Source organism: Salvia hispanica, chromosome 2 (genome assembly GCF_029641045.1).
Source record: "Salvia hispanica isolate PSC_SH4W2 chromosome 2, Shi_PSC_v1, whole genome shotgun sequence".
NCBI classification, from domain to species: domain Eukaryota; kingdom Viridiplantae; phylum Streptophyta; class Magnoliopsida; order Lamiales; family Lamiaceae; genus Salvia; species Salvia hispanica.
Window position 1 is genome coordinate 19028045 of NC_142693.1, and position 10839 is coordinate 19038883.

A 10839-nucleotide genomic window follows, 5' to 3' on the forward strand; every position below is an offset into this window, starting at 1 on the left:
CAAAATTGGTTTCATTAAAATAAGGAAAAAAAATGAAAAGAATACTCATTTCACTTAAAAGGTGTTTCGGCATAACCCAAAAACATTGTTTTTTTTTTAGTACACAGGACGGGACAATTATTGAACCTTAGTGACTAATCAAAATTTGACCAAACTTCGTAATTTAAACGACTTAAGTATCCATATAATATACTCCATATGCAAAGAACTGACTATTGGGGCCACTGACCGGGGATATAATTAGTCCTATTTCCTATAAATGCAATAATGCACGTAACCAAGTTTAAAATTATAGAATCAGCAATAATGCGACAGTGTTCAATAAATGACAAACGCCAGTTCAAGATGACCATGAACACTTCTTTTTATTTCAGCAGTACTAGCAATGAATTCATATTTATGACTCTGGTCTGAATCCAACCACAGGAATTAAATAGCAATATAAATCAAAAGTTGAATTTCACTAATATAGCATTTAAAAACAATCAAACCAGATAGCACAAGATAGGACAAGAATGATTTTCTAGGGTCAAAGTCAGAATAATAAATGAATGAATTGAAACTGAAATTTCATTCCAGAGTCAACTAATGTTTTTGTTTGTTTCACATCTCAAGGAGATTAGGGGTCAGCAGCTACAGACACAACACCAAAATTAGTATCTCTAACTACATATTTTCCTACTTCTAACTCTATAATGGTAGTCAAAGCCAGGCCAAAGGTCATGTGTTTTGTATGGTATGATCAGAGCCAGTCCATGTAATAAATTCCCTCGTATGATCCAAGCCAAGCACCCAAACTATGATCTTGCCAGTAATTTCTGTGATCTTGCCAGGCCGCTGTTAATTACGCAACAGAATCAATTTCAATATGAATTCTAATTTCAAGCAATTAGAAAAGAAAAGAATTGTACCCGTAAAGGCGCCTCTTCTTGGCCAGCAGACTGCTGCTGGAATCGAGTTCATAAATTTCGCTTCCAAGAGCATTTCACCAGTCTTGATATCCCAGAGACGGGTGTAGCAGTCCTCCCCGCCTGATGAGGATAAACTGGAGATAGTCAGAACCAGTTTCAATCAGAATTGAGAAAGTGGTGTTCATGGAAACCGTTTTCACCTGACATGACGACTTTCTCTGATGGGTCAATTCCTAGTTTTATAGATGTATGAGTATTTACATTGCCTTCATAAGATTGGACCGGGCCTCTCTGCATCAGACGATGATCGTAGAGCTTGATCTGGCGACACAAGGTAGGGTAGGTTAGACTTAGTTTCCGGTGACCAAGAACAAATTATACTGTTTTGTATACCCCACCAAGGCACTTGGGAGGTGGATATGCATTGCTATGGTCATGTAATTAGATATCCCAATATTGCACAGAAGAAACTAACGTCATAAATGTAGCTAAGCATAAAATTGTTGGAGAACTAACCGAGCCATCCATGGAACTAGCCAAGAAGTATTGATCCCAGAGATCAAGTGATGACAAGCTACAATTCAAGGAAAAGGGTTCAATTTAGCATTCGTGAATCAAATAGAGATCCAGTAACAGATAAGTGGAGCAAAACTAGTAAGTAAATCCTACTAACCAACAAACAGATGATGACATTGATGTCGTCAAAGATTTGTTTATCCTCCTTTTAATCTGCACATGTAGTTTTAGATGTTCACCAAGATGAATGACGACACATAAAAACCTAGAAACAAGTGGTTTGCAAGCATGATTAAGCACAACCCTTGTAACCATTAAGTGAAAAGTAGTCAGGTCCATAGGCAGTCTACCTTCATCACATTTATTATTTCATAGTAAATGATAAAGGCAACAGTACTTAGAAAACTAACATAATATTGTGAACACTCTAATATGCATTTTGAGCATTTATAATTTAACAAGATGCAGTAAGTATAGTAGTCATTGTAGAGTTATGATCTGAAAGCATGCAGTTCGCACAAGGAGTTTCATGCTTAATTTTCACATCCATAAGCGCAGTTAAGGATTGAACTCTCACTTGTTTTTGGCGAGTGTCAACAGTCAAAATTGCTTTATTTCTCAATCCGCATATAATGACCCTCCCCTGAAGAAGAAATCATATTAATCAATAATTGAAGAGAAAACGGAACTACGAAAGCCAAATTGATGCAGCAAGACCACAAACATCATAATGCATGGGAAGGAATTCATAAGTACTATGCCTCACTAGTGGAACAGATTGATATACTTTCTTTAATATAAAAATGTGTGTGTATAGCGAGAGAGAGAAAGGATATGGTACATGCTGCTTAGGTACGCTAGAAGGTGAAGTCAGCCGAGAGCTTCAGATGTGAGAACTACTACATCAATAGCTACAAAAATACATCCATGCGTTTCTTTTTTTAATTCAACTTACTGCTTGTACAAGCTGCACAGACAATACATCACTCTTACAATCAAACACCCGTGATGAACCTCCAGTTTCCATATTTAGCAACATAACTCCCCTGTTGGTTCCTACAAAAAGAAAACACTTGACGTTAACTATGAAGTGCACTACAGCACATTATTGTCACAAACTTGGAATGTTCTGTCTTTTATTAATTTAGAGACAAGAAAGAAACATGGCACAGATAAATAGGACAACTTTCCTCACAATTGCAGCAGGGAATGTAAGAAAACAAAGAATGACAGTAACCAAGGGATGGCATGTTATCATGTACTGATAATTATATTATGAAGAACCAAAAGAACAAAGGTGATTACCAATTGCAGCACGATTTCCTTCACGATCACAGTCAGCAGCCCAAATTGTCTGTTTAAATGAAGCAAGCTCATGAAATTCTTGTATTTGAACACTGGCGCCAAAATGTAGTGGCTTACTTAGGTCTAGTAGGTAGACAGATCCAGAAGTATTTTCCGACCCCAGTGTTGTGATGCTGTTCTATTGTTAAGTATACATTAATGAGTGAAATTACTACGATTTAAGCATAATATCAGCATATTTGAACTAAATAAGAATCAAGACCACAGCAATCAGATGGGCCAAAGTCTCAGTAATATTATCCATTCAACAATGACCAAGCACGATTTGATTCTGCACAGTTATGCACCTTAAAACACATCAGTTAAAGCCTAAAGACAATTTAAATCACATTCTACTTGAATCATTTCAGTTACAACAATATTTTTTCTAGCATAAAATATCATAACAACGAGAGTCTCTGAAGGATACAGAAAGTATTTTGACAAAATGTCAGCTGGCAGACAACTCTTTCTCAGTGACATAAGAGAAGAAACTTCAGATGCCAAACATGTAGTGGATCCATACGAGCTCCCCAGTTCTTTGACTAGCTCTTTGCGCCTTGGTAGTGTATCTGAATTGAGAGGCCATACAAGATCAACCATGTGGTTTTCCATTGGATCTACTTCCTCTTCAGTCTTTCCAACTGGAAAAATGCTATGGCAGACCAGAGTCCATAATTGGTAAGAATACATGACCATCAACAAAGATTAGACAGAAACTGAATGTAGAGTAGATGAGCCAACACAGAATAAAGAAAAGAAGACTACAGAAAAAGCTTCCAGCTTCTTTATGTACACTCATAAACATAAGAATTTGAGTTTGTCATGGTTTTACCAGATAATCTGGAGCATATCTAATTAATAGTTAGTGCAACACAATCCTCGGCAAGTAACTTGGCATATATAATAAACATGTATAGATATTTAATCATGTAAATTGAATTTTTTGTGATCACTTTCCTGCTTCCTGAATCCCGACTAAATGAAGAAGTCATTCACATACACAAAGAAGAACTACTTTACCTATCAAGAAAAGAGGCTACTCACTGCATCATAAGTTGAAAGAATTGACAACTATTGGGAACAAAAACAAATTCCAATGATGAGAGTGATCTACTTGCCATTTTCAACATTTGAAGCAAGGTATAGAAATAAAACTCACCACAGTAAGCCATTTGCGCCAACACTCACTAATATATCTCTCTCTGTGAGACCGTGTTGAGACGAAACATCAGCAACCACATGTCCCAATGCAACATTTGCAATCCTCTTAGTTCCTCCGTATTTCCATATCTGCAATTTCCATACAAGTGAGCACATAAAGGAGAAGCCCTAAACAGCATGTGTCTAAGTTCATCATTGGTTGAGTGTGCAGAGCACAAAAAGTCTGTATTTTAAAGTGCAAAAACATTAAAATAGGATACAAATTTCAAGATTCATATAACAATATGAGAAAGTAACTCTTACCATTGGTTGCGATGCATGACATTTTTGATAGAAGGATTGGAAGTTAAACTTCTCTTTGCGGTAAAAAATTACATTACCCCACAACTCCCTGGACTGTATCAGCTTTTGCCTCAATTTTACACTTTGGCATGAGCTGTCTGCCTGAAATTATAACGAAGGAAAGAATTATGTCTTAAGCAAGGTAGGCAGGTAAAACCAGGAACTCCAGCAGCTGTATGGGCTAAACTAAAACCCTTGCCCTAAAATATTCTAATCTGGAAGTTAAACGCATTATGTTTTATTTTCGTATTACTTATTTTTTGTTCGGTGGAGGGGTTGGAAAGGATCCTTGCATTTACTCACTATTATAGAAAGCATAGATGCAACCACTTCCGTTTCCCCACAGTAAACCAGAAATACCACGCAAATATTACCAATCAGGCAATCCCCAGATGCAAGCCTTCATTAATCCAGATGAAATGTAATCCAATCAATAGCTAATAACCTTTTTAAGCTCAACATGTCAGAAAGTACTAAAATACTTCATCTTAAATACACCAATAATCTTAAAAAGCTCGGATACAGGGTTAAGTTAGTCCACATTATAATGAAAAGACGAGAGACACGTATGATGACCACACGGCACAATGAGGAATATGGTAATTGATTAATAAAAGGGGGCCTGGCAAAGCAATGAATCAATATCACAAACGAGCCAAGGAAACACATTAATAAAAACAACAGCGATCATAATAATGTTCAAATAAAGATGCATATAGATATATTTTAGAACTATTCCAAAAGGTGTATCGTGGAAGCATCCTTTGTAGGGGCTTAAGCCCCTTACGCTACCTACGTCTCTCCGCCCCTGCTCCCCAGATACACCATTCAAATGTTCCAAATCCCCAGATGTAAGAATTCATTAATCCAGATGATATATAATCCAATCAACAGCTAATTAGTAACCTTATTTAGCTCAACATGTCAGCTACTACGAAAATAGTACTTCTTCTTAAATTGCCTATTCAATCAATTTCCACCAATGCTGACACACCGATAACCCTAGAAAGCTCGGATACCGGGTTAAGTTAGTCCAAATTATATCGCAAAATACTAGAGGCAGGTGTGGTGAAACATAAAAAGCAATTGATACGTAAAGCAATGAATCAAACACGAGCCACAGCAATTGGAAACAACAGTGATCATAATATCATTCAAATTAAGAGGCAAAATAGAGACAATTCAGCAGCCCCTTAATTACTCAGCACCAATAATCGCAACACAGAAAACTAGGTATATGTACCTTGGGTGGTGGGTTTGGAGGGGGAGGTTTTCTGGAAGAGCCAGGAATTGGGCCTTTGTGGGCGAAATAGCGTTTCTTCTCCTCGTCATAGTAAAATCCAGGAAGCTCTGCAGCACGAAATCAAACGGTTAAGAGATTGAAGCGGTGAATATGGAGAAGAGAGAGAGAGGGAGAGAGAGAACCTTTCGGCATAGCGATACGCAGAAGAAGGAAGCAAATCAGGTTAGGGATAGCTGATGAAAGACTGCGGACACTGTCTTCACTTTTGCTTCTTCTTCTTCGCCGCTTTGGCAGAGGGATTAATAATAACTAGTGTTATCACCCGTGCTATGCACGGGATATAAGATTTTCAAATAATTAAGATAAGTAAGTGGATTTTAAAAAGAAGATAAAGAGAATATAATGATGTTTATAGTTAAAATATGTGTTAATTACAATAAAACATTGATAACACAATAAATAATTAAAATTATTATGAATAATAACAAAAAAGAATGAACTTTTCTCAACTCACTCTATATGAAATATTTCATATTCGGCAAAAGATTTTATACAATTTTATATTCTAATATGTGTAGAGTAAAATAAAATAAAACAATTATAATGAAGAGATGTGCGACTAAGGATCAAATAGTATGAGTTCGTTAGAATAAGATATACAATTAAAGAAAAATGTGCGACTAAGGATCGAGGAGAAAAATAGCATATTAATTAAATAAATAGTTCAATAGTTTTGATCAACACAAAATAGATATTCATAAATAAGAAAAAAAATATTAGAAAAACAACAAAAAATCAGTAGTTCATAAATTTTGAAAACAACATTAACGGTAGAATCACCCCTACTATTGCATCATGCCCACAAACTAAAGCTTCAAACCTTTACCACTTGTGACTCTGGATACAACATATACAACTGTATATGACTGAAGACTGACATTTAAAAAAAATAATCCAACATGAGAGAGAGAGAGAGATTGAACTTGAATTTTGTTAATGGTCATTGCATACCCAAAGAAAATTGTTGTTATTGAAATTTGAATAATAACCTTGAATCAGATGATAAAAATTATAAATATAAATAAAATAAAAAATAAAATAACATAGAATAAATCAAAATATGTTTAAGATTTTTGAGCCAAACGATGATTTTTTGTAAATTTTATACCACAAAAAATTATGACAATACATAAAAAACGATTAAGGAAAAAGTCTATCATTATAAAATGGCCTTTGAATATGTATTTACAAAATTAATGGTATTCAAAACAAATAGTGATAAAAAACACCTCCATCTCGATTCAAAATTGACGAAACGAAATTACTCTCATTCCATAACTATGAATTTTGTTCACCACGAACAACATCACATATAAGAAGGATTACTTTTAGCAGATTCATCCACATCTAAAAAAAATACTTAACTATTAACACTTATATACATGTATGCATTTTCAATTGCATAAAGTTAACTAACTTATATTTCAACATATGAAATTTGTGTTATAAAAATCTTTCATGAAAATGTGGCATTTTTGTCGGCATTAAAAAAATTGTTGATATTCAAAAGAAAGAGTGATTAAAAATGCCTCCATCTCAATTTAAAATTGGCGAAACAAAATTACTCTCATTCAAATACATAAATTATGTTCACCACGATAGGACTTTCAATGGATCCACTTGCCGGCTACAAAAAATAAATTAAATTTCGCTTTCCATGTACTATGTGGGTGATGATTTATAATCTAACATTTATAAAATTTATTAAATAAATTCTCACAGGACACCTATTGTTATTCTTGAGCAGTCCAACAATTAAAATCTTAAGTGTGCAATTAAACACCAAGGAAAATATACAAAGGAAAATCCAAATTTATTTCACAAAATCATGGTAAATAGTGTGTGTCAGTTGACCAACCGATAGAATGATAATGTCTAAGGTTAAAATTTTCATGTTCAAGTCTAATGTGGCGCGATATTTGAATATATATGCATAGAGATGTATTAAGATGACAACCCTCTTTATTATAACACCATACCACCATTTTAGGCCATTGGATCTGAAAATCGTGTGCTTGTCATGCTGCCACGTGTAAAAACACGGAGTGGTAAAATAGGAAATTTCTAATTTTACGTTACCAGATTACAATGTTATTCATTGAATATTGCAGTCTTACCACAACAATATTGCACTTTACCACGACTGCAATATATAATACAGTAAACTGCAATATCTAATACAGTAGACTGCAACCCGTCAACTGTTCACGAAACTTAATCTTAGGCGTCCATAAATGAGATCTAACGGACTATATTGGTGGTATGGTGTTATCCTATCTATGGTGGCACCATAGTGTACCCTTGTATGCATATGCTCATAAAAGAAGATAAATTTTGTCACAAATTATGGAATATTTCCAAATTTTGGTCAATTATACATATTTTAAATATTCAGTTATATCATAACTTTAATATTTTTCTTACCATTCTCTCCGACATAATAGAAGCACAGACACAATGACGTTTGCCTTCATTTGTGTTTTTCGGTGTAGGGATGTATGCAAGTTCAACATGTAAATATTGTTCAAACATTCAACTGAATCTCAGCCCCACGATTTTGTCATCTAACGGTTAGATTAATGTCACGTGTTATTTAATAATGTAGATTTTCATTGTAATAATGTACACCGACTGATAATGTAGCATTATAGTCTAATAAGGTAGAGTTTCATCCTAAAATGTACACCAACTAATAATGTAGATATTTAGTATAATAATGTGACTTATCACAACCATCCAATCCAAGGATCCAAGGGTTGTGATATGTTTGAAGTTTAACACCAAAGAGTTGCGAGGAGCTTAATACACTCCTTTCGGTGCATCTTTATCAATGCAACAATTAAGATTGCTCATTCTTTTATTAGAATTTGAGTAATTATACACATATTGTTTGGAAGTCCAAAAATATACTTAGTTTAAATGCAGGATCTTTAGGAAATTCAAGTTCAACAATCAAACCAGTATTTTCTATACCCAAAAATCAGATTTACTGCCGTCTGCCTAGAGAAGAGATTGATAAGATTCTAAAATACTACGACTCCGTATGGGTTATATTAATAAATACATAAAATTCAAAATGCAAAGATTATGCCATATATACAATGTGAAAAAAAATGAAATAGAAAATAGACACCAAATCTCTTCATTTTTGACACCTAGTCTACATATGGTGAAATTTGGAAGTAGTATAAAATAAAATAAGAAAAATAAATAAAAAAGTGTAATTTCAACTTCCTGCTTTGGTTTTCCGTTTACCAAAGTGAGAAAAAGAAAAACAAAAGGGTGAAAAATCCCTTATTCTCCCAAGATCATTCTCGGCTTCTCCCCTTTCTCATCGGAATACGGCGTGTTTGGCCACCCTACGCCGCTGCAGATACCTCCACTCTCGACATTACATCTTCCCATTCCCTTCCTCCATACTTTTTCCCTTAAAGATTTCTCCATCATAGTCAACATAAAGATTAGGAATCATACGTTATTATTCGAAATGATTTATTAATAAAGGTAAGAATTAGTAGTTTTTACTTTGCCTTTTTCACCTTTTAAGTATGAATTGATGAGTTATGTAATGATACTTACTCACCTAGGTTGAATGATTTAAGGTGCCAAGAATTTTGGGGATATGTTGAAACTTGTTTATCCTAATTGATTTTTTTGTACTTTATATTCATGCATGTGTAGGGAAGATTGTTATGCTTATTGGATGTTTGTATTCCCACGTCGCATGTTGAATCTAAACTTTCTTTAGGTGAATTTGGTTCTACTTCTTGTTAAAAAGAAGATGTTAAAGGAAAATCAAGAACTAAAGCATAAAATCAAATGCAAAATTTGGAAGGGATAGACTTGGAGAAGGTATCTGGCCCATTAAAAATTAAAATTAAAAATACACAAAGGCTCGATATCTACTTCAGCCCATTTAAATACACATATAATCTAAACTTTCAGCCAACTCTCTGCACCGCCTCATTCTTCTTATTAAATGTCTCTCTTCCCTGCAATGTAGAAAACCACGAATTGTCCATTTAATTCATAAGAATGAGGCAAACCTAACCCACTGCAAGAAGTGGAAATTTTTAGTAAAATTCAAGATATGTAAACTGTTATAAACTGAACTATGCACTTGTATTGCTTCAGATCTTCACTCTCAGATTTATAAACTCAACTATGCACTTACATTGCAGGGAGACACAACATCCAGTTTCATACTTCTCCACTCTCTTCTCGCTTTTTTAATGCTTCAGATCTTTCTTCTTATGCTCTTCTATTCCCCCTGAAATGTTATAAAATTATGTGGTAGAAAGAGATGAAGATAAATTGGTAGAAAGAGATGAAGATGTATTGGTATAACTGCAACCAGTATTTATAGATCAATTTGCATCATTAATTCCCCCTAAAATCTTCCGGCTATTTTGAGTTTGAGATTTTGATTTTTGGCTCTATTTGCAAACTGATTTGATTTCTATGATTGATTGATAATTTAATCAGCTTTAGTACCAAAGATACACCGATTAACTCTTGATTTGAACATATAAAGTAGTTAATTTTGAAGTTAATTGTTTTACCTCTTGGTCATAAAGGTGGCTGCACTCTTTAAAACTCTTTTTTGAGAGTTGCAGAAGCTTTTTGTTATAGAAGCACAATCTTACGGATGTACAGTATGTTTCAAGTATGTATGAAGATGGTTTCTAATATTTTAACATATGATTAGAAAAAATTTCATTAAAGTGGGCGCCAAAATGGGAGAGAAAAAACTGTGGCTTTATATATTTATAGATAATAATAATAATAATAATAATAATAATAATAATAATAATAATAATAATAATAATTGGCTCTTTCTACTTCACTCTTCGTCAATAAATTAGGAATTATGGTGATATTCGATTTTTTTAATTCATTAATTATTTGGGATTTATAGAAGTCAAATCGACTATATTTCTAATTCGTTCTTTGTTCTTCTTTTTTTTCCATCATTTTTTAGGAATGGAGGTGTAATAGGGTTGACAATTTCATGCGGGTTGAGTTGATAAGAGCATGAATAACCCTGGCCCGGATTTGGGCCGCAAGTCCCCTCCACGTCATCATTCCCTCAAATTAGGGGTTCCAGGCCACAACTCATCTAACACCGCAGGCCACAACTCGAGCCACAACTCAGGCCACAACTATTCATCTGCACTATTCACAACATATTTTAATCGTAAAATAGAATACGTTGAACAATTAAAACCGAGAAAATTCATTGTTCAGTCGGAAAATAGA

The 10839-nt window shown here is 34.1% G+C and overlaps 1 protein-coding gene across 1 annotated transcript; it reads right to left on the bottom strand.

The window, feature by feature from the left end:
- Positions 1-552: 552 nt before the first annotated feature.
- On the bottom strand, positions 553-5831 carry LOC125216847 (Transducin/WD40 repeat-like superfamily protein). Its single transcript, XM_048118715.2, has 13 exons — positions 5703-5831; positions 5521-5627; positions 4239-4379; positions 3934-4064; positions 3202-3426; positions 2733-2905; positions 2383-2483; positions 2005-2070; positions 1585-1640; positions 1428-1485; positions 1112-1232; positions 912-1031; positions 553-837 (listed from the first exon to the last, which is right to left on the bottom strand). The coding sequence occupies exons 1-13, from the start codon at positions 5710-5712 to the stop codon at positions 743-745; spliced, it is 1404 nt and encodes a 467-aa protein (XP_047974672.2). The 5' UTR covers positions 5713-5831; the 3' UTR covers positions 553-742.
- Between the last annotated feature and the right edge of the window lie 5008 nt (positions 5832-10839).